The sequence below is a fragment of the Tetrapisispora phaffii genome, chromosome 6, assembly GCF_000236905.1.
Source record: "Tetrapisispora phaffii CBS 4417 chromosome 6, complete genome".
In the NCBI taxonomy this organism is placed as follows: Eukaryota; Fungi; Ascomycota; class Saccharomycetes; order Saccharomycetales; family Saccharomycetaceae; genus Tetrapisispora; species Tetrapisispora phaffii.
The window spans coordinates 653248-676456 of record NC_016525.1 but is presented as its reverse complement, the minus strand read 5'-3'; the positions used below and the strand labels follow the sequence as shown (position 1 = coordinate 676456).

The following is a 23209-nucleotide window of genomic DNA, read 5'->3' as shown; positions in this document are numbered from 1 at the left end:
GTAAAAGTTAGAAGGAATTCTTTGCAGATCAGTTTATCTTTGATGCTAATTCTTCTAACAGATTATAATCACGTTTCACAATACCACCATTGCCTGGTAAATAAGTATTGCCCATTAAGTGTTGGTCGATAGCTGCGGCACACTTTCTACCTTCTTGAATAGCCCAAACAATCAAGGATTGGCCTCTTCTACAGTCACCAGCAGCAAATAACTTATCACCATCAATTGAATAAGAAGAAGCTGTCAATGTCTCAATAGTACCTCTTTTATTTTTGACGATACTTTCGTCATTGATTAACTCTGGACCAGTGAAACCCATTGACAGTAAAACAACATCTGCTTCGAAAGTTTCTTCACTACCTGGAATTTCAATCATTTGCCATACTCCACTTTCAGATTTCTTCCATTCAACACGGACAGTCTTGATTGCCTTGACTTCACCTTGTTCGTTACCAATGAATTCCTTTGATAAGATACAGTATTCACGAGGGTCTCTACCATAATGTTCTTTGACCTCAGCATGACCGTAATCTATTCTCATTATACGTGGCCATTGTGGCCATGGATTATCCTTAGCACGTTCGGCTGGAGGCTGTGGTAACAGTTCAAAGTTCAAAACTGATGCCGCACCATGTCTAACTGAAGTACCTAAACAGTCGTTACCAGTATCACCACCACCGATTACAATAACTTTCTTACCTTCTAATGATGCACGAACAGTTTCTAAATCTTTCTTTAGTAAAGCTTCAGTGTTGTCCTTTAGTAATGTCATCGCAAAATCAATATTCTTCAATTCACGACCCTTAATGTTTAAATCCCTTGGAATAGTGGAACCAATGGTAAACACTATAGCATTAAATTGCGACTTCAATTGAGATAGTTGGATATCTTTACCAACTTCAGTGTTGGTAATGAATGTAATACCTTCATCTTCCAATAATTTTATTCTCCTTTGAACAATTTTTTTATCTAATTTCATGTTTGGAATACCGTACATTAATAAACCACCACAACGATCAGCTCTTTCATAAACAGTAACAAAATGACCAGCTTTATTCAACTGATCGGCGCATGCCATACCAGCTGGACCAGATCCAATTATGGCAACTCTGTTTCCTGTGCGAATCTCTGGTGGACATGGTTTAATCCATTTTTCCTTAAAGGCATTATCTATAATCAGTCTTTCAATTGACTTGATACCAACTGGAGCCGCAATTATACCTAAAGTACATGCTCCTTGACAAGGAGCTGGGCATACTCTACCGGTAAATTCTGGAAAATTGTTGGTTTCTAGAAGCTTCTCAAGAGCTAATTTCCATTGATCTTTAAAAACTAAGTCATTGAATTTTGGAATAATATTAGATATAGGACATCCAGTATCGGATAAACAAAAAGGTGTACCACAATCCATACATCTAGCTGTTTGATATTTAGCATCTTTTTTGCTAATTGCATTGGAAATTTCTTTCCAATCTTTTGATCTTAAACGAGCCAATCTGTAACTTTCCTTACGGACCTTATACTTTATGAACCCTCTAATTTTTTCAACCTTTTCAACATTACTTGTAATAGATTCAGAATCTGGAATAGAATCTTCTAAATCTAAAACCTTAGGTTCATGTAAAATAGATTTATTCGAAATAATAGTTTCAGCCATTTTAATCGCAAGCATTTTGTCTATATCACCATTGGTAGCATCAATAACGTCTTTGGAACGTTCAAATTGTTTTAAATAGTGTTGAGTCTCAAATTCTTTTTTGACTATAACGTCAGCAACTTCCTTTTCCAATACTTTTTTGTAATCAGTTGGAATAACCTTCACAAAATTATTTAGGTAATGGTTAAAATTACCTAAGATCTTATGAGCTAAAGTTGACTTTGTAAAATTGTAATGTTCTTGGATTAGGTTCTTAACGAACGCAATTTCGTCAGTTGAAGTTAGAGATTCCAAAACAACTGTATCATGGTTGATCTTTCCTGAGAAATCATCAAAATCGGACGTCAAACAATAAATAATACCACCAGTAGCACCAGAGAAAGCATTTAGAGATTCAAGTTGTGATAAAACAACTGCTCTACCACCTGTCATATATTCGAATGCATTGTTACCCTTAATTTTTTCAACTACAATAGTTGCACCGGAGTTACGAACACCAAAACGTTCACCAGCACTACCAGAAATGAATGCAGAGCCTGATGTAGCACCGTAAAAACATGTATTACCGACAATGACATTTTCATCACTACGAAAAGTGGAATTTTTTGGTGGTTTGATAACGATAGTACCACCAGATAAACCTTTCCCGACGTAATCATTGGCATCACCAGCCAGAATAAATGTAATACCGGAGGCTAAGAAAGCCCCAAACGATTGCCCGGCAGAACCGGTAATATTAACCACAACAGTATCTTTCGGTAAACCTTTCTCACCAAATTTCTTTGAAATTCTATAAGACAACGTCGATCCGAAAGCACGGTCAGTATTAATTATATTTGCCTCGATAGTAACTGGTAATCCACGATCTAACGTGATTTCAGCTTCATCAATTAACTTGTTGTCTAAACGTGTGTGTAATTTTAAATCTTGCTTTTTAACAAATCTAGTTGGAACACCTGGACGGATAGAATGAGCAGCGGTTAAAATTGGAGATAAGTCAATATTGATGGCTTTAGGATTAACATCCGCTCTTTTTCTTAATTTTTCAGAGTGACCTACCATTTCATCAATGGAACGATAACCTAATTTAGCCATAATTTTTCTTAAATCTTGGATTAAGTAGTAGAAAAAGTTAATCACATGTTCTGGTTGTCCCTTAAATTTAGATCTCAAGAAAGGATCTTGCGTAGCAATACCAACAGCACATGAGTTCAAATGACATCTTCTTAACATAACACAACCCATAGCAATTAATGGGATAGTAGCTAGTGTAAATGATTCTGCACCTAGTAATACTGCAACAGCGATATCAAAACCAGTTCTTAACTGACCATCTGTCTGGACAACTACATTACGTCTTAGATCATTTAAGACTAAAGTTTGATGAGTTTCAGCTAACCCTAATTCCCATGGTAAACCTGCATATTTCACACTAGTCCATCTGGCAGCACCTGTACCACCATCATGACCAGAAACTAAAATGTGATCGGCTTTTGCTTTTGCTACGCCTGATGCTACAATACCAACACCAACTTCGGAAACTAATTTGACTGAAATGCCAGCTCTTGGATTTGCACATTTCAAATCATAAATTAATTGTTTCAAATCTTCAATAGAATAAATATCATGATGAGGTGGAGGTGAAATTAATCCCACATTTGGGGTGGAATGTCTAGTTTTGGCAATCTCTTTAGATACTTTATGAGCTGGTAACTCGCCACCTTCACCAGGTTTAGCACCTTGAGCAACCTTAATTTGAATTTCATCAGCATCAGACAAATAATAAGATGTAACACCAAATCTAGCAGAGGCAACTTGTTTAATAGCTGATCTCATGGTATCGCCGTTTGGACTAACAATTGAACGCTCAGCATCTTCACCACCTTCGCCACAATTTGACTTAGCACCTAAACGGTTCATAGCAATAGCTAGTGTTGAGTGTGCTTCCATGGATATAGACCCATAGGACATAGCACCAGTGGCAAATCTTCTTGCAATTTCAGTCCAAGGTTCAACTTGCTCAACTGGGATTGAACTAGAATTTTCGTAGTCCAATTCTAGAAGCCCTCTCAAAGTACAGTCTCTAATAGCCTCGGTTTCTTTTTTAACATAAAGTTCCCATGCATCTTCATTTTTATTTCTCACGACATCTTGTAATGTGGCGATAGCAGTTGGATCGTTTATATGTTTATAGCCACTGTCTCTATAGTGATATTCACCACTTTCTGGTAAATTTATCGATCTAGACACGGTTTTCCTCGATGGATAACCTCTTTCATGTAAAGAAAATGCATCTTGTGCAATATATTCAAAAGTAACACCTCTTATTCTAGAAGCAGTACCAGCAAAACATAAATCAATAACAGAATTGTCTAAACCTAAAGCCTCGAAAATTTGAGCACCTTTATATGATGCTAAAGTAGAAATACCCATCTTTGACATAACTTTTAATATACCACTATCGATTGCATGTTTATAATTTTCTAAAATAGTATCAGAATCTAACATTATTTCATCATTTTCGATGTTACGTAATAAACCTTCATTATTCAATCTGACTAGAGATTCCATGGCTAAGTATGGGTAAATAGCATCACAACCATAACCTAACAAAACACAAAAATGATGAATCTCCTTAACTTCTGCGGATTCTACTATAATAGCTGCTTGGGAACGTTGCCTATTTCTAACTAGATGATGATGAACTGCACCAACTGCAATTAATGATGATAAAGAAACACGGCTGGCACTTAATGCTCTATCAGTTAAAATAATTATTTTTTTGCCGCCTTCGATGGCTTCACTAACTTCTGAAGTAACACGACCAATGGCATCGGTGTAACCTAAAAGACCCTCAGATTTTTCAAAAGTAATATCAATGTTAGCGACAGTCCAAGTTGGGTGTACTTTTTCAATAAGTTTTAATGCTTCAAACTCCTTCCACTGCAATACTGGAGACTTCAAGAACAGTCTATTACATTGTGTGGCGTTCATTTCCAACAAATTGCCTTGTGGACCAACATAACATTCTAAAGACATAACATTTGCTTCACGAATCGGATCTATTGGGGGATTGGTGACTTGTGCAAATAACTGTCTAAAATAATCATAAACTAGAACTGGGTCCTCATTTAAACAAGCTAATGGCGCATCATTACCCATAGAACCCAATGCTTCCTTACCAGTTAAAGCCATAGGGGTTAATAACATTGAGACATGTTCCAAAGTATAACCATTTGCAAGTAAACGTGGATCACTTTGAACTTTTGATGACTCAGTTAGTTCACTAGCATCGAATATACCAGAAGGTAAAGAGTCTTCCAATTTGGAAACAATATCTTCTAATTTAATGACTTTTGACAGCCAAGATTTAAAATCTCTTCTCTTTGCGAATTGCATCTTTAAAGCTTTGCTATCGACAATTGAACCTTGTTCCGTATCGACTAAGAATAAATCGCCAGGTTTCAGTTTGCCCTTCTGTATAACTAATGAAGGGTCGATTGGAATAACACCTACTTCTGAGGCACAAATAACTCTATCATCATTTGTTAGATAGTAACGGCATGGTCTTAATCCGTTTCTATCTAACATAGCACCAATATAGCGACCATCGGTAAAAGTCAATAACGCAGGACCATCCCATGGTTCCATCAAACAAGCAGCCCATTCAAACCAAGCTTTTAAATTCGAATCCATATCTTTATGGTAAGCTTCTGGCACCATTAGCATGATTGCTTCAGGTAAAGATAGTACACCATTGATGGTCAATAGTTCTAAAACATTGTCCAAAGAGGCGGAATCTGAGCCACCTTCTTCAATAATTGGGTACAAATCGTTTAATGAGTCTTTAAACGTTTCAGAACTCATGACACCTTCTCTAGCATGCATCGAGTTTTTATTACCTCTCAGTGTGTTAATTTCTCCATTATGTGCTAATAAACGCAATGGTTGAGCTCTGTCCCAAGATGGGAAAGTATTAGTTGAGAATCTAGAATGGACCAAAGCTAGATGAGATTTAAAATAAGCGTTTGTCAAATCCGGATAATAATTGTAAACTTGAGATGGGGTCAATTGACCTTTGTATACGATAGTTTTGTTGTTTAATGAACAGACGTAAAAGCCATTTGATATGCCTATAGCTGAAGTAGCTTTTTTTCTTAGTAAATATAATTGCTTTTGGAATGCGAATTCGTTGAATGATTCGCTTTGATCGTCAGTAGATAAGACTATAATTGGTTGTAAAATTGTTGGTTCACGAGATAAAGCAACTTGACCCAAGATTGATGAATCACATGGGACATTTCTCCAGCCTAAAACTTTCAAATTTAAGTCAGAGGCTAATTTTTCAAACACTAATTTTGATGATTCCAAAAGTTCTGTTGGAAAATCTTTCTTAAAGAATACATTACCAACGGCATAATGGCCTTGCCCTGGTACATCAATGTTCAAATCCAGCTTAAATTCTCTTGTCATGAACTCATGAGGTATAGCAATCAAAATACCAGCACCATCACCATTGCCATCTGAAGAGACAGCACCACGATGTGTCATATTACACAATAGAAATCTAGCATCCGAAACGATTTTATGAGATTGAATTCCCTTAATGTTTGAAACGAAACCAACACCACAAGCATCTTTTTCGTAGTCCGGATCGTATAGACCTACTTTATCAGGAATGACATTAGACCAAGAAACATGATCATGTTTTACTTTCTCTATATTTAAAGTGGAGCCACCTTGATATGATTCCTCGAGAGGATCGAATGTATCTGACTGTAAAGTAGTCATAAAAAGATAGCTTCTATTATAATGGATACCAGAAAAATAAATTTAGAAATATGATCACTTTCTTTATTTGTTTTTTAAGGACAGAATAAAATAAAAATTAGGAATAAAGAACAGGAGATAGGTATTGAATAATATTAGCCGCCGATGGTATTTTTATTAATATTTTTTTATTTGTATCTTTCCAACGTATATATATATATATTAAATTTTTGTTTTATTTTTTTTTACAAAATGCTCGGCTTTTCACTTTTAGAAAATTAAAAATAAGCAAAATAAAACAACTATAACCGGGTAATATACAAAATTTAGTTGGGTCTACAGATAATCTACTATCTATTCCTGTCTACGTTATGAGCAAACGTTTATTGTCCAAGCCATTGCAAGTGGGCATCAGAAGATGCAAGCGAGTCCACGAAATACACAGATATATATATATATATATATAAATATATACTCTACAAGTCTGCATTCAAATATTATCATTTAACCTTTGACTGTAACCATTAGCAAATGTGTGTATTGTTATACATCTTCACTATTAGCGTTTGTATGGTCACAAAATATTAAACATCGATTCACCATGAAGTGAGCATTGAATTGATCTCAAGGCTGCACGAGTTCGTGTGACTGCTTTTGTACAAAATAAAGAAACGAGATAAGAAAATATGATTTGTATAAAACGCCCGCACGGTCGCACGCACACTTGTTTTCGAAATCGGTAATGTTAGGCGCTTCCACGGCTGTTTCTCCGACCTCGATAGCACAAAGTCACTAATCTACTATCGGATCCTCTTGTTCTCTTTGCTTCCGGCCCCTCATAACCTCATAAAGACACAAAAACACAAAAACACAAAGAATTTCAATTTGAATCACACGCTTAAGATTATCGTTGAACGTAATGAATGATCTCTGAGTGACTAAATGTGTGCATAGATATATATATGTATCTATGGAACGGAGTGCAAATGATGTTTTTCGTCCGAACTGTTTCATTTTTCTGAGATAGTACATTTGCGAATGTCTGCTAATTTACTAGTGGGTGAGTGTTTCATTGGTTAGTGATTTGTTTTAATTTCCGTCTGGGAGGGGAAAGAGGGGGAAACAGTGCAGACCGTCACAGGGTACATAGCGATCATGTGATGTGTTTGTTTGTGAAGAGGTTTCTTTCGTCGCAGTGTGATGACGACAGCGAAATGACAGTGATAATCTGTGTCAGTAAATACATATATATATATATATACGTACGTATGACAGTTCAGCTGATTACAACTCTATTCGATGGCACAATTGGAATTTGTTATATCTTATCTTAGGTTAATTCAAGTTTTGTTAAGTCAGGTTTAATTAAGGTAATATTTTTTCTGTTTTTTTATGTATTGTAAATTTATGTTTTGGTAATCGAAAGAAAAATACGGCGTAGCTGAAGTCGCAAAGGTAAATGTTAAATAAAGTCTCTGAAAAGAATAAATTAAATTAAGCACTTGTGACTTATATTCTATTGTATTAATTGTAAATAGTATATTTATTGTATATAGACATGATTTCATGATATTCGATTTGCGCTGACCAGAGGAATCCCTACCACGTGCTTTGTTTTTTCACACTTCTTCATTCCAGCGTGCGTTCCTTGATCTTCTTCATAACGAAGGACATTCCCCGTCTACTATTGATGATATTTTCGTTGAATTTATTTAATGACCAATTTTCGATCTTGTTCTTAATCCCTAGTCTAAATCCACTAGAAAACTTAACCATGCTATTTACAGATGTGTACTCGTTGGCTTTGTCATATTGATAGTCGGTGAACTCTTCAACCTTAATAATACGAGTATGGTCCAGGTTCTTTGTGTATGTCTTCAAGATATTCAATCGAGGATCTACTACTGAGAACTCAACGATCCATGAATCGGATATGTTATTCAACAAAGGTCTCACCCAGCGAGGAAGCTTACCTTTCTTCTTTATCAATCTCACTGTATGTAGATTACCATCAGAGTCGATCCGTCTCTCTAGAGTGTCGATAGACAGAACGTGGGATGCATATGGATTTGGGTATCTGTTAAAAAATGCTAGAGATACAGAGGTAAAATCATTAGGAAATATATGTGTGTTCTTGTGCCAAAGTACCATTCTTGACTCTGGAAAATGATAGTTACGTACTTAAATAATGGCAGTAGCTTATTTCTGCTTTTGATTTAAAACAACCACCAGAATCATGAAAAATAAACGTATTCTTTTCAATTCATTTATATTCATATCTATATATACGTTTTTCGCAGTTGTTGCACATAGTAGAATCCTGTTTTTTTAGATATTTTCAATTTTTGTTTCAGGAAGCTTAATGGCCCGGGGAAGAGATTACGGGTCAAATCTCCGTTCTCTTCCTACGCTGCATTGGTATAAAATCCAAGTCATTTTTTTTATAGTTCTATTCATATCTTGGTCGACACCAAAGGCATTAAGAAAATTGATGATGATGACCTGCTAAGTGGAGTTGGGGTTGCTTGAAAACCAGTTTCCTATATACATATATACAATTGATGTCAAACTAATGGAACCCATGGAAAGATAACAATGTTTCTCTCTCTTGTGTATCTGGACTATAGATTTCAAGTCACTAATTATAAGCAATCGATCTATCCATTTCCCTTTGAAAGGCAGGAAGATCACCGATAACTTAGAGCTCTCTCTCTTTCAGTTCCTTGACGAACTGTTTAGTAACGCTAGTTATATTTGAATTCTTTTATTATTTTATATATGAGATGTCTATACATTTATTTTATATGCTTGAAAAAATGTCTGATACTTTTGAGATGTGGAAATACCTGCCATTGAACTCATGTGTAACAGCATGCTGGAAATTTATTATGGTTGTGTTATGCTCTTTTGAACTTAGTAAAACTAGTTACTTTGAAATCACAGAACATCTATAATAAGAATGCAGCTAAAGCGACCATACCTGCACCTGCACCGAAACCATATTCGTTCTTGAAAGCACCATTGGTGGCGTTAGAGTGAACGGAAGCAGTGGAGTTTGTAGAGGCAACCCTCATTACGATGGCAGTGGAAAAGGTAGTTGTGATAGTTTCTAATTCACTTTCGGAGGTAGAAGTGTAAGTAGTTTCGTACTTGGAGTAAGAGGTGGTGTATTCGGCATCTTCATCGTTGGAGGCAGTGGCTTCGGTTTCAGAAGTAGATGGTAACCACCAGATCTTGGAAGTGTAGACAACACCGTCAGAGTTAGTAGCGGTAACAGTAGTTAGAGCTTCATCCCAGTTTCTAATAGAACTGGTTAAAGCTTCAGCATTGTTAGAGGCAGCGATTTGGCTGGATGTAGCTTTTTCGGTTTCGGCAGATTTGACAGATTTGACGACAGCGTCAGTGTTAGCAGCTGAAGAAATAGTTTCAGCACCAGATACAGCAGAGGCAACGGCAACGGAAGTTTCTGGTAGATACCATAAAACTTCAGTGGTGGTTCTACCTAGGTAATCGGTAGTTGTGACAGTAGTACTTGGTTCAACAGCATATTCTTGAGCGGAAGCATCAGCAGTCGAAGAAACACCTTCAACGTTTGAGACAGCAACTAAAGATGTTTGAGCAGCAGTAACTGTAGTTAAAGGACCTTCAACATTAGAAACAGCAACTAAAGATGAGTATTGGCCATCAACAGCAGCTGCTTGGGTAGCAGCGGTTTGGGCAGCAGCAGTACCTTCAACGTTGGAGACAGCTACTAAATTCTCATACGCGGAAGCAATAGCAACGGTGTTGGTTAATAATAAAGCAGATGTGGAAAATTTCATTGTAATTGATTTGTAAGGGTTAAAAGGTCGACTTGTTTGTTTGTTTGATGTTCTTTTTAGGATATATATAATATAGAAAAATAATTTAAAACCATAGGATTGATTTCAAATAAATAAAATATATCCCACTATTTATATTAAAAAATATTGACTAAATATGTGATTTCAAAGAATTTAATCATTTAATTAAGACCAGTCTATTTATTTAATTCATTCAAGAGTGTGAAAGCAATTCAAACTCATCAAAGAGCATAGTTTCACATTATTAACTCATCGTTCTCTCGGGTTCTTCTTAATCTTCTATGTAAACTAGTTCAACAGATCGAGAAATAGATGTGATAATTTCCAATAGCCAAGCCTTTTATTATTTAATAATTTATTATGGAAGTTTTCCCAGACGACACATTAGTTCCCTGTCACCACTATCCACATTTTCACATTCAAAATACCATTATGTTAATGAAACGCTGGAATGACATTTTTCACTGCTGGCATAAACGCGCAGTACCAGCCATCGCTTTTACCAGAAAGAGGCGCGGTCAAGCCTTTCGAAAATGAATTAAATTAAACAGGCAGGGTTCATATTACCAAGCTAATAATAGACTAGTGATATTCCAAGAGATGAAAGAAACTATATACATTTTAGTTGGGTAAATTTCAATTTTAATGTGAATAAAATTATCAAATATATTAGTTGGGAATTGGAAAATTTAAGCCGCCTTGGTAATTATTTTTAGAATACAAAGTTTCTTAATAAAAGCAAAACCTTTTAGTTTAACCTAAACGGTTAATTATATAGCCAGTTGAGCTTACAAAACAAAACCAAAGTGGCTGAAAAGATAAGGTGGTCAGGCTATTTTTATTCTAAATTATACAATACGGGACGAAACTTATACCTACATACATTAATCATAGCATTACAATACCGACATCACTACGTTTTTCAACATCATACTTCTTGGTTTCAGTTATACCTCCATGTACTGGGAATGCTCTATAATTGAATAAGTAAAAATTTAAGAAACCATCACCTGGACCAAACTTCAAGTCATCTAAAAATAATGAATTATCTTGTGAAGTCAATGCATTGAAGACATCCATCTTATTGCTTTTAGCAATAATTAATACATCTTTAACTAAAGAATTTAATCTTTTCTTTAATTTTTCACTAGCCTCTGGGTTCAATCTGTCTGTGTATGTAAAGTCTGCATCAGATGCGTAGTAAAATAGATAACCTATTCCCAAGTTTTTATAGACTGCATTGTTCAGAATGGTAAATGGTAATGAATAAAATGATACGAAATCAACTATCTTACCATTTTCATTTTCAACGACATAAGAATAGATGACTTCACTTTCGGTAGATACTTTTGAATCCGTAGATCCCAAGAACCAATGCTTAAATTCTTCTTTTGAAAATAGTTGTACCAAATCAAATCTTTCTTGGTACCTATTAAACAAGCTTAATGTTTCATCAATGTCTTTCAATTCCAATGGACGGAATCCTTTCATTAAAGGACCTTTTGGTAATGTATATTGAGCAACCATTTGTGGGTTGGTCTTACCTTCCGGTAAGGCGGTAAAGCCAACTTCACATAGCTTAGACCAGTTCAAAGGACGATGTGTATATCTACATGTAGAAATTGGCGATGGTAAAACGGTGCCTGCTGTATATAGCGCATGCCATATGTTTTCTTTATTAACTCTTCTAGTTATTTCTTTGATCAAAACTGGTGCCAATCTTTTTGATCTCAACTGCTTATGAATGCATAAGAAATTGATTTCAACACTCTTCAAAAACTTTGATCTCACTCGTAAATCAACAGGAATAGCTGATATGAATGATACTAATTTGCCTGTACTCTTAACACGAACACCAACATTCCATTCTGGTTTCCAACCTGGACATTTTAGGGCCCATTTGAAAAAGTCTTTTGTGTAGTTAAATCTAAATTCAGCATCACGATCTTCCACATAATTTTCATTCAATAATACAAAAACATTTTCTAATTGACCTTCATCTTCAATATCAACAGTACACCATTCAAAATCAGGCAACATTGGCAATGGTTCATTTGGAATATCGTCTGGAGTTTTATCTGAATGAATAGGTCCTTCCTCCTCAATTTTTTCATCAAAAGAAGGTACAGGCTGAGTCTTCCAAAATTTGTGATCTTTCATCTCTTTCCTTTGCTGTTCAGATAACTTTGATAAATCAACATCGTTCAGTTTTAATAACCTTAAGACATCTTCTATTTTCTTCTTATCAGTCTCTGGATTTAATTTTCTTTCCATGATGTATCTGAATTTAATTAATCAAGTTGTTGTTGTGATAATGTTAAGTCAATTAATGGTTAAATTATCATAAATAATTCTAAAATATTCTTCATTATTCAGTTCTCAAGCTGATATAATAGCTTATATATTTCCCATTGATTACAATCTTCGTTTCATTTCCTCTATCATATTCCACGAAAATGTTTGAAAAATTTTTGATATTCAGATTTTGACTATGTTTGAGATGAGATGAGATGAGATTCGATGAAGTAAGATTTAAACATTAATATGACTTTACTTGTAGTTTTTCTGTCACTTAAATTTGAATTATTATACTACTTATATAATCTTTGAATAAGAACACCGATTAAACATATACTAAATGATCTCCGCTACATCCTGGGTTCCAAGAGGGTTTGCCTCTGAATTTCCAGTTCAATACGAACTTGACGATGAAGAAATGGAAAGAATCAACCAATTAGCTAAGTTAAATCTAGAAGATGCCAAAGCTGATCTGGAAGATGTCGAACAAGATAATGACGAAACAGAAGCTACCGAACTAGATGAAGAAAAAGGTTCTAAAAGTTCGGAAAAATTGAAGGATCAAATAGATATAGATGACAACTTAAAGGAATTTGACTTAGAGCATTACGATGAAGAACCATCAGGTACTGGTGAAGATGTTTCCATATTTCCAGGTTTAGCAAACGAGGAAGTTAAATTTTATGAAGGTGAAGAAGGTGAAGACCCTTACATCACTCTACCAACACAAGAAGATACTAAAGAAGAAAAAGAAGAGTTACAAGTGTATCCAACAGATAATATGGTATTGGCTACTAGAACTGAAGATGATATCTCATATCTAGATGTATATGTTTATGATGATGGTGCTGGTTTCCATGACAGCGAAATTCCAACAGAAAAAGGTGACGAATTCGATCCAGATGTGGCTCGTGGCTTTGTCCGTGATAGTTCATTGTACGTTCACCATGATTTAATGTTACCAGCCTTCCCATTATGTGTTGAGTGGTTAAATTACAGGCCAGGTTCTAATTCCGAAGACCCAGCTAATTTCGCTGCTATTGGTACTTTTGATCCAAATATCGAAATTTGGAATTTAGATATTACCGAAAAAGCTTTCCCAGATATGATTTTAGGTGAACCAATGGAAAACTCTATGTTAGGTATGACTGGTAAGAAAAAGAAGAAGAACTCTAAGAGTAAAAAACAACATATAACTACACACCATACTGATGCCATTCTGTCATTATCTCATAACAAGCATTTCCGTTCCGTATTAGCATCCACGTCTGCTGATCACACCGTCAAAATATGGGATTTGAATTCCGGTGACGCAGCCCGTTCTTTAGCTTCCATCCACAACAATACTAATGTTTCATCCTCTGAATGGCACTGGACTAATGGTTCAATTCTATTAACCAGTGGCTATGACTCACGTGTTGCATTGAGTGATGTAAGAATTTCAGACGAATCTCAAATGTCTAAATACTGGTCAGTTATGGGTGGAGAAGATATAGAAACTGCCACGTTTGCTGATGAAAATATAATCTTATGTGGTACTGATGCCGGTAACGTTTACTCATTTGACGTTAGAAATGGTGATGCTTCTAAACCAGTCTGGACTTTAAAAGCCCATGATGCAGGTATTTCTACGCTGAACTCCAACCGTTTCATTCCAGGTATGATGTCCACTGGTGCTATGGGTGAAAAGACCCTTAAGTTATGGAAATTTCCGGTTAGTGAAAGCACTTCGAAGGGTCCAAGAATGGTCTTATCTCGTGATTTCGACGTTGGTAATGTTTTATCATCTTCTTTTGCTCCAGATATCGAAGTTTCCGGTAACATTGTTATTGGTGGTGTGAATGGTGGTCTAAAATTATGGGATGTTTTCTCTAACAGAACTGTTCGTAAAATATTCAATGATGAATTACACGGTGTACAAAAGAGAGCTAGGGATGAAGCCAAACAAAATGGCAGAAGTTCAAGAATCACTAGAAAATATATCAAAAACGATAACCCTGATACTGTTTTGACAATTGAGGATAAAGGTGAAGATGAAGAAGAAAGAGAAGGTGAAGACGATGAGGGTGATTGGGAAGACGACATGTAAGAAAATTAAAGAATATTTATTAAACAAAAATAAAGAAAGATTTTAAACCGTCATAAATTCAATTAATTAAAAATCATAATTCAACGCTATATAATTGTATAATAAACTCCATAAATTTTCAGTAGATTAGTTTATAGACGTTTAAATATTTATTCTGATTTGAGCTATTCTTTTTCTTTTTTTTTTTTTTTTTTGTATTTAATCCCTGTATAAAGCTGTGAAATCTATGAAGCCAACCATTTAAAATAATCATCTTCATTTGTTTCTTCATCAATACTGATATGCACTGGGATTTGTTTACTAAAATTTCCAGTTTTTGAATCTGACAGAAAACTTATACTATGTACTGATTTTCTTCTTGACCTTCTCAATTGACTCTGCAATCGAAATAGTAAGTCGTCAATTATATCAGCTTGGTTATAGGGAGGCCAGGTTCCCCCATCGATATCGTCAACTTCAATCTGTTTTAGTTTTGCTTCGAACGACTCTAACAAATCGTCGTAAGAATCATCATAACCATCATACACTACCCTGTAACTTTGTTGATATTGCGAAGCAAATATATCTTGATTCCACTTGAACCCTTCTGAAGAGGATACTGTGATCAGATAATGATTCGACTCTTCAAGCCTTTCTGACATTCTGTCGGAGTAAACCAACAACTTATCATCATATTCGACAGTTCTTGACATTATTACGAGAGTGGCGATATATGAAATTGTTCAACAACCTTACCATTACATCTTCAAGATGATATATATTTATATATATTTAAATACGATAAGATCATTTTATACCATCATAAATTTGGAAAACCTCAAAACCAGTCATTTGCAACAATAATAAGGATACGTGAAATAACTTAAGACAGATATCAATTAACCAAAAAACAAGAACCTGATAGATGAGTACTCAACTATTCTCCAACTGATAATTATTCGTAATCAACAGCATTAAACTCCACAATTGATAAAAGATAGTCATTGAAGAAATCGATAAGCAAGGTATCTTAAATGACCACAAATCATTCAACTTGCAAATATATGCACACTACTTACAATAAATCATGCTCCTGTACCAAACATAAAACCTATATATCCTTTAATATCATATCTCTTGTTTGTCATGAGGACTATATATGTAAGCCTAGATATCCATGTGACACAAATGCATTTGTGTCACATGGATATCACGCGACAATCACGTGCCACTCCGTCACGTGACATCAAATTTATATCATTTATTTCGTCGAAAGAGACAACATTCACAAATGCACTATATTCGCGCAGCAGTACCATGAACAAAATCACAACAACAGTGAACATCCAGTAGCAACCCGCTTAAACGCATCAAAGTCGAAAATTTTTTCTCAAATTTTTCAAATGTTGCGATGAGATGTGAAAAAAATTTTTAAAACTTTTTTCTTCATTAACTCATCTTGTCAACTAGAAATATTATAGTTATTATAGTGCTTGTAGTACAGAAACATAGTGAAAAAAGTTAGTAATCTTTAGTATCAAATTTTCATTGACGTTCAGTTAATCACACTCTTACTAGTGATCTTTTATTAGTGAAACATTAGTTATTTATATTCATCTATTTATATATTAGTGCATCATAACAGCTTTCATTGATAGTACTGTGATTTATATTCATATCTATCTATAATATATACATATAGAATATCAGGAAGTCGTCAAACAAGAATACTGTTATAAGAATCAAGAAAGATGGCTCCAATCGAATATTTATTATATGAAGAACCAACTGGTTACGCTATCTTCAAAGTTAAGTTGCAACAAGATGACATCGGTTCTAGATTAGGTGAGGTTCAACAGCAAATTAACGATTTTGGTTCTTTCACTAAGTTAGTCGAATTGGTTTCTTTTGCTCCTTTCAAAGGTGCTGCCGAAGCTTTAGAAAATGCTAATGACATTTCCGAAGGTTTAGTTTCCGAAAATTTGAAAGCTTTACTGGATTTAAACTTACCAAAAGGTTCTGAAAAGAAGTCTGTCGTTTTGGGTATTTCTGACAAAAACTTAGGTCCATCTATTAAGGAAGATTTCCCATATGTCGACTGTATGGCTAATGAATTAGCACAAGATCTATTACGTGGTATCAGATTACATGGTGAAAAATTATTCAAAGATCTACAAACTGGTGATTTAGACAGAGCTCAATTAGGTTTGGGTCACGCTTACTCAAGGGCTAAAGTGAAGTTCTCCGTTCAAAAGAATGATAACCATATCATCCAAGCTATCGCTCTATTGGATCAATTAGACAAAGATATCAACACTTTTGCTATGAGAGTTAAGGAATGGTACGGTTGGCACTTCCCGGAACTAGCCAAGTTAGTTCCAGACAACTATTCATTTGCTAGATTAGTCTTATTCATCAAAGACAAAGCTTCTCTAAACGACGAATCTTTACACGATTTAACCGCCATCTTAAATGACGACGCTGGTATTTCTCAAAGAGTCATCGACAACGCTAGAATATCTATGGGCCAAGATTTATCTGAAACTGATATGGATAACATTTGTGTTTTCGCTAAGAGAGTTGTTTCATTAGTAGAATACAGAAGACAATTATACGACTACTTGTGTGAAAAGATGCATACCGTCGCTCCAAATTTGTCTGAATTAATTGGTGAAGTTATTGGTGCTAGATTAATCTCTCACGCTGGTTCTTTAACTAACTTATCTAAACAAGCTGCTTCTACTGTCCAAATTTTAGGTGCTGAAAAGGCTTTATTCAGAGCATTGAAAACAAAGGGTAACACTCCAAAGTATGGTCTAATTTATCACAGTGGTTTCATTGCCAAGGCTGCTGCTAAAAACAAGGGTAGAATCTCAAGATACTTGGCTAACAAATGTTCCATGGCTTCTAGAATTGATAACTACTCCGATGAACCAACTAACGTCTTTGGTTCTGTCTTAAAGAAACAAGTTGAACAAAGATTAGAATTCTACGCTACCGGTTCTCCAACTTTAAAGAATGAATTAGCTATTCAAGAAGCTATGAAACTATACAACAAGGATGCTCCAAAGAGTGAAGATGCTGCTGAAGAAACTAAATCATCTAAGAAGAGAAAGTTAGAAGTTTCTGACTCTGAAGATGAAGAAAAGAAATCTAAGAAGGAGAAGAAAGAAAAGAAGGAAAAGAAAGACAAGAAGGAAAAGAAGGACAAAAAGGAAAAGAAAGACAAGAAAGAGAAGAAAGACAAGAAGGAAAAGAAAGATAAAAAGAAGAAGGATTAGACTTCCTAAAGTTTGATCATTATTGTTAGATCATGTTATTACAATTCATTTTTCAAAACGTCATTAATTTCTTTACATATTTACCATCTTAACTAATATTATGTACTATATATTTAGATATAGTGGATGGAAGATACTTGCAAAATTAGATGGAAATTCTAATCATAACCTAGGTTAACTTCCCCACAATTTAACACACCGTGTTCATTTTATATTAATTAAAAATTTTATATATCGAGTTTAAAAAAGTCTTGTATCAGATCATCAAATTATTAGTATGACATATCTTCAATACGTTAAGGAAATGACGATAACTGTGATGTAACTATATTGTTATATAACCTATGTGTATCAATCATTGTAAATTTTCACTACTTTGTAAAACACTTATATATATAATCCAGTTTGTGCTCCCATAGCTGACCCTGCAACCTTCCACAGACGATGAGACTCATTGGAATATTTAGGGTCATTTATATTTAGATTTTCTTTACAAATATCAATTAATTCACTTATTGTCTCAATAGACAGCTTTTCGAAACCTATTGGTCCTTCGCTAGGAACGATAACAGCTTTGTAGTTAGGAACTTCCAAAATGACAAGTTGAGAAATAAAACTACCGACAAAACCTGTGATAAATTCTGGAGCCACCAACGTACTATTTTCTGGTGTTAATTTTCTAATGGCTGCAACTCTATCAGAGGTACCAAGTGTTAATATACCTATATTTGAGTTGCAAAAAGTTAATATTACTTTCAGGATCTTTTCTGCAGTTAAGTTACTGAAAATGGGAGACATCTTAATGAAATTTTCCTCAATGGAAATTAATAACGTTTTGTCATATGCCATGATCGGTATTTGAAAATTGTATTTTTTTGATTCATTAGATCCTATCTCTGATTCAATGGCCTCTTGAGAATAAATATCTACTTCATTAGGGAAATTTTCCTTATAATCCCAAGAGTAATGTTCTGCAGTGGGCACTTTTTCATTTTCATTTAACACCAATGAAGAGCTAAGTTCCCCTACTTTAGTAAGATTAAGTGTTTTATTTGGAAATAATGCATTCATAGTCTTTGTAGTAACAATAACATTCTCAAAATCTTCATATTTTAAATTTGTCATTGACACTTCTGGTATATTTTGTAATTGTAATGATTCAATGTTAGTGGACAAAGATGGAGACATCAACTGATGTCTAGGCTCCGCAAGATCATTCCATTGTTTAAACTAAATAAATGAGATATTCTGTTAGTAACACTTGATCTAACCAATTAATTCCACCTTTCATCGATAACAAAAAGGTCTTTAATTAAAAATAGGTCGTAAGTAACACATACTAGCATCTTGCTTTAAATTAATCTTTGATTTTTATGCTGTTGATTAAAAGTATCAAAAAGCACTTCAATGTTTATATTAGCAAACATTAGCAGACGTTTTATAATAACATACATTTCAGATACTCCTTATATTTGATAACTGTTACCTTACTAATTTTTTAAGTTCCATCTACACTTTTTCGCTTACACTCATTTTTGATATTTTAATTGACTTCAAGCATTAAAATTGATTAATGGAATAATCTAAACATAAATGATAAAATTTTGAGAATGGTTAATTTGAATGGTCATTTGTTTTTTCAATTATGTGCACTTACTCCTGTTTTTAAAACTATCTTAATATTTAATAAGGTAACTTTATTTTACACATAAGCTAGAAGGTAAAGTTCAGGTAAGTAGTAACCATAAAAGATGTCCGACGTAGCTGCCAAATACCAATCTGTTCAAGGTGAACTAGAAGAATTAATTATTGCAAGACAAAAATTGGAAACACAATTGCAAGAAAACAAAATAGTTAATGATGAATTCAATGATTTGAATGAAGATACACCTATTTATAAATTAACTGGTAATGTCATGTTACCTATTGAACAATTCGAAGCCAAATCTAATGTGGAAAAAAGATTAGAATTTATCGAGAATGAAATCAAACGTTGTGAGGAAAACATTAAAACAAAGCAAGATGAACTGGATAAGTTAAGAGGGGAACTAATGAAGATGCGCGGTGCTAACTAGAATTAATATTTACAAACGTTTTTTATTGCATTATTAAAATTATAGAAAATTGAATGAGTGCAAATTTGAAGCAAACTGATTTATAGCATCAATTGTATTACTGTACTCACCATTAGTCTATAATTTGAAATTTATAGCTCTTATTTATTATACGTAGTTTAGTCTATACAGGCATGTACCGTAGAAAATGAATTATTTACAAAGCTCTATAATGGGAAGCAACATTTTATATAAAAAAAGAATATAAGGTTAAAGTTTAAGTATAATACTTACATATGGACTGGCTTGTAGTGTTTTTAAGCTCTTGACATTCTTGATTTCACCATATTGACAGAATTTAATAGGACGTACCAAGCGTATTCTTCGGTATTGTTATAGTAATCCCCCAGTCTCATAACCTTCTCTAATTTGTCCTTTGCAAATTGTAACGTCTCTTTATAATTGCATGAATTATCTTGAGCCATAAACAGTTTTGAAGAGATATATGCTGAAGAAACACCCAACCTCTTCGAATACCAAGCAAAATCATGATGATCCTTTTCATTTGAGAAATAAATCATATCATCTGCTAGTCTATGCAGTTCTGGTAAAGCCGAATCCAATAAGAATGGACCAGGTATCACCAATTGAGACATGAATGCTGAAATATGCTTACCAATTGGAATATCCATCTCTAATCTTTTCAACAATAACGACTCCAAACTTGGTAATTCCTCTTGTTGCATCGTCAATGGATCTAATCCTTCGATCATTCTGTATCTTTTCAAAACCAAATTAAATTTCAAAAGTTCCATGACAGATGGCGAAGAATGTAAAAAAGAAGGGGAATTAGATGATCCAATGGCAGATAACATAGTCGATTGATTTTCAATCTTCAATTCTTTCATAGCTTCAATAATAGCTCTTTCAGAGAAGCCAAATTTAGTGACAGTGTTATCTATAGCATGAGACAAGATCTTAAACTGAGGAGAATCTTTTGTATAGGTACATGGCGATAGTTTATTTGGCAAAACGTATTCATCAGTAGCAGGGTGGAAAAAACGAGCGTTGACACCTGACTTTCTAAAGATTAGTCTACCTCTGTTTATCATCATCTCTCTGTTGGAAAAGTCTATCGTTTCCCTTGGACGCACTTCTCTGTTGCTTATACAATATATGAAACAAAATCACTAGCTCGACAGGCAGCCTGATCAATTAACGATTCAGCTTACCAAGAGCTACCAACCCTTTAAATAATAATGTATCCTTCAGTTATCGAACTACATTTAAAATAAACAACCACATTTGTCATAAACGATGTTTAAACGCACAATACGACCGATACATCCTAATACAGTAATATCTTAGATTTAAGAAGATGGGCAGTAAACACCATAAACGATTTCATATATGTAAAAATCTCTGACGTCGAAAACCTTAAAATGTGAAAAATTCCGTATTCGGCAGTTACTATTTTGCAAGGTTTTCCACCAGTGCTCGAAGACCTGGATCGATGGTTATAATTGATATTTCTCCTCATCGTCCCTAAGAAATACTCAAACAAACAGGCACCAGCAATCTTTATATTACCCATTATTAATTGTTATCCTATTGATCACCCTTTAGCCTTGATATAGATAAACAACTGTCCCCAAACGCTGAAAGTTTATGCCATTAATCATTAAGTTGCGATTTTTCACACTGTAAGCGATATTATTTTTCAGTAAAATCCATTAACATTTTATAATAGTAACTCCGTAACTAACCTTTTTTAGAACCATTTAGTTACATTCAATTTAGTTAATCATTCGTTCTTGTTACTCAATTGTAATCTGATTCAATATTTAAGTCTGTGGGTTTTTTGGTCCTTTGTTATTCTCTTTGCTTCTCTTTTGATCCAGCGAAAAAACACTAACTTGATCCCACATTACAAACAATGTCTGCTGTTGGTAAACCAATCACTTGTACTGCTGCTATTGCTTATGAGGCTAATAAGCCATTAACTGTCACTGAAATCGTTGTTGACCCACCAAAGGCTCACGAAGTAAGAATCAAAATAGTTAAGACTGCTGTGTGCCATACTGATGCTTATTCTTTATCTGGGGTCGATCCAGAAGGTCTTTTTCCATGTGTTTTAGGTCATGAAGGTTCTGGTATTGTCGAATCTATTGGTGCTGATGTCACTAATGTCAAGGTCGGTGACCATGTTATTGCATTGTACACCGCTGAATGTGGCAAATGTAAATTTTGTTTGTCTGGTAAAACTAACTTATGTGGTTCTGTTAGAGCTACTCAAGGTAAAGGTGTCATGCCAGATGGCACTACTAGATTCCACGACAAAGATGGTAAACCAATTTACCACTTCATGGGTTGTTCCACTTTTTCGCAATACACTGTTGTTGCTGATGTTTCACTTGTTGCTTTCGACAAATCTGTTTCCTTCGAACCAACCGCTTTGCTAGGTTGCGGTGTTACTACCGGCTATGGTGCTGCCATTAAAACTGCTAACATTCAAAAAGGTGACACTGTTGCCGTTTTCGGTGCTGGTACAGTTGGTCTATCTGTGGTTCAAGGTGCTAAGTCTAGAGGCGCTTCCAAAATCATCGTTGTAGACTTAAATAACGATAAGAAAGATTGGTCATTTGAGTTTGGCGCTACTGACTTCGTTAATCCGAAAGAATTGAAAGATAGCGAGGACATCGTATCCAAGTTAATCGAAATGACCGACGGTGGTTTAGATTTCACCTTCGACTGTACCGGTAACGTCAATGTAATGAGAAACGCATTGGAAGCTTGTCACAAGGGTTGGGGTCAATCTATCATCATTGGTGTTGCTGCCGCTGGTCAAGAAATAGCTACTAGACCATTCCAATTGGTTACTGGAAGAGTATGGAGAGGTTCCGCTTTTGGTGGTATTAAAGGTAGATCCGAAATGGGTGGTCTAATTAAGGATTATCAAAGTGGTACTCTAAAGGTTGATGAATTCATCACCGGTAGAAGACCTTTTACTGAAATCAATGCTGCTTTTGAAGACTTACACAATGGTAGTTGCCTAAGAACAGTTTTGGACACTTCAACATAATATATATAGGGTAACAAGAATATATACTTCATATTTATGAATGTAGTTAATTTCAAAATTTCATCATAACCCAAGAGTAGCTCTGATCGCAAAAGTTTTCGAAATTTTATCTTTAATTCATAAAATTTATCCATTTCCCTTTATAATTATACGCAAC

At 34.6% G+C, this 23209-nt stretch overlaps 11 protein-coding genes across 11 annotated transcripts; 4 read left to right on the top strand and 7 right to left on the bottom strand.

The window, feature by feature from the left end:
* Positions 1 to 28: 28 nt before the first annotated feature.
* On the bottom strand, positions 29 to 6448 carry GLT1 (glutamate synthase (NADH); the record flags this gene model as incomplete). Its single annotated transcript, XM_003686174.1, has 1 exon — positions 29 to 6448. The coding sequence occupies one exon, from the start codon at positions 6446 to 6448 to the stop codon at positions 29 to 31; it is 6420 nt and encodes a 2139-aa protein (XP_003686222.1).
* A 1608-nt stretch (positions 6449 to 8056) lies between these two features.
* Positions 8057 to 8578, bottom strand: UPS1 (Ups1p; the record flags this gene model as incomplete). The annotated part of the gene is made up of 1 exon (XM_003686173.1): positions 8057 to 8578. One exon carries the CDS (start codon positions 8576 to 8578, stop codon positions 8057 to 8059), a length of 522 nt encoding a protein of 173 aa, XP_003686221.1.
* Positions 8579 to 9375: 797 nt separating this feature from the next.
* Positions 9376 to 10248, bottom strand: NCW2 (Ncw2p; the record flags this gene model as incomplete). The annotated part of the gene is made up of 1 exon (XM_003686172.1): positions 9376 to 10248. The coding sequence occupies one exon, from the start codon at positions 10246 to 10248 to the stop codon at positions 9376 to 9378; it is 873 nt and encodes a 290-aa protein (XP_003686220.1).
* A 909-nt stretch (positions 10249 to 11157) lies between these two features.
* On the bottom strand, positions 11158 to 12543 carry NMT1 (glycylpeptide N-tetradecanoyltransferase NMT1; the record flags this gene model as incomplete). Its single annotated transcript, XM_003686171.1, has 1 exon — positions 11158 to 12543. The coding sequence occupies one exon, from the start codon at positions 12541 to 12543 to the stop codon at positions 11158 to 11160; it is 1386 nt and encodes a 461-aa protein (XP_003686219.1).
* Positions 12544 to 12907: 364 nt separating this feature from the next.
* PWP1 (rRNA-processing protein PWP1) lies at positions 12908 to 14656 on the top strand (the record flags this gene model as incomplete). Its single annotated transcript, XM_003686170.1, has 1 exon — positions 12908 to 14656. One exon carries the CDS (start codon positions 12908 to 12910, stop codon positions 14654 to 14656), a length of 1749 nt encoding a protein of 582 aa, XP_003686218.1.
* Positions 14657 to 14880: 224 nt separating this feature from the next.
* On the bottom strand, positions 14881 to 15348 carry UGX2 (Ugx2p; the record flags this gene model as incomplete). The annotated part of the gene is made up of 1 exon (XM_003686169.1): positions 14881 to 15348. The coding sequence occupies one exon, from the start codon at positions 15346 to 15348 to the stop codon at positions 14881 to 14883; it is 468 nt and encodes a 155-aa protein (XP_003686217.1).
* Positions 15349 to 16386: 1038 nt separating this feature from the next.
* On the top strand, positions 16387 to 17916 carry NOP56 (snoRNP complex protein NOP56; the record flags this gene model as incomplete). The annotated part of the gene is made up of 1 exon (XM_003686168.1): positions 16387 to 17916. The coding sequence occupies one exon, from the start codon at positions 16387 to 16389 to the stop codon at positions 17914 to 17916; it is 1530 nt and encodes a 509-aa protein (XP_003686216.1).
* Positions 17917 to 18303: 387 nt separating this feature from the next.
* Positions 18304 to 19262, bottom strand: PBA1 (Pba1p; the record flags this gene model as incomplete). The annotated part of the gene is made up of 2 exons (XM_003686167.1): positions 18304 to 19146; positions 19257 to 19262. 2 exons carry the CDS (start codon positions 19260 to 19262, stop codon positions 18304 to 18306), a joined length of 849 nt encoding a protein of 282 aa, XP_003686215.1.
* Positions 19263 to 19667: 405 nt separating this feature from the next.
* YKE2 (tubulin-binding prefolding complex subunit YKE2) lies at positions 19668 to 19991 on the top strand (the record flags this gene model as incomplete). The annotated part of the gene is made up of 1 exon (XM_003686166.1): positions 19668 to 19991. The coding sequence occupies one exon, from the start codon at positions 19668 to 19670 to the stop codon at positions 19989 to 19991; it is 324 nt and encodes a 107-aa protein (XP_003686214.1).
* A 296-nt stretch (positions 19992 to 20287) lies between these two features.
* COQ9 (ubiquinone biosynthesis protein COQ9) lies at positions 20288 to 21082 on the bottom strand (the record flags this gene model as incomplete). The annotated part of the gene is made up of 1 exon (XM_003686165.1): positions 20288 to 21082. One exon carries the CDS (start codon positions 21080 to 21082, stop codon positions 20288 to 20290), a length of 795 nt encoding a protein of 264 aa, XP_003686213.1.
* Positions 21083 to 21906: 824 nt separating this feature from the next.
* SFA1 (bifunctional alcohol dehydrogenase/S-(hydroxymethyl)glutathione dehydrogenase) lies at positions 21907 to 23052 on the top strand (the record flags this gene model as incomplete). Its single annotated transcript, XM_003686164.1, has 1 exon — positions 21907 to 23052. The coding sequence occupies one exon, from the start codon at positions 21907 to 21909 to the stop codon at positions 23050 to 23052; it is 1146 nt and encodes a 381-aa protein (XP_003686212.1).
* Between the last annotated feature and the right edge of the window lie 157 nt (positions 23053 to 23209).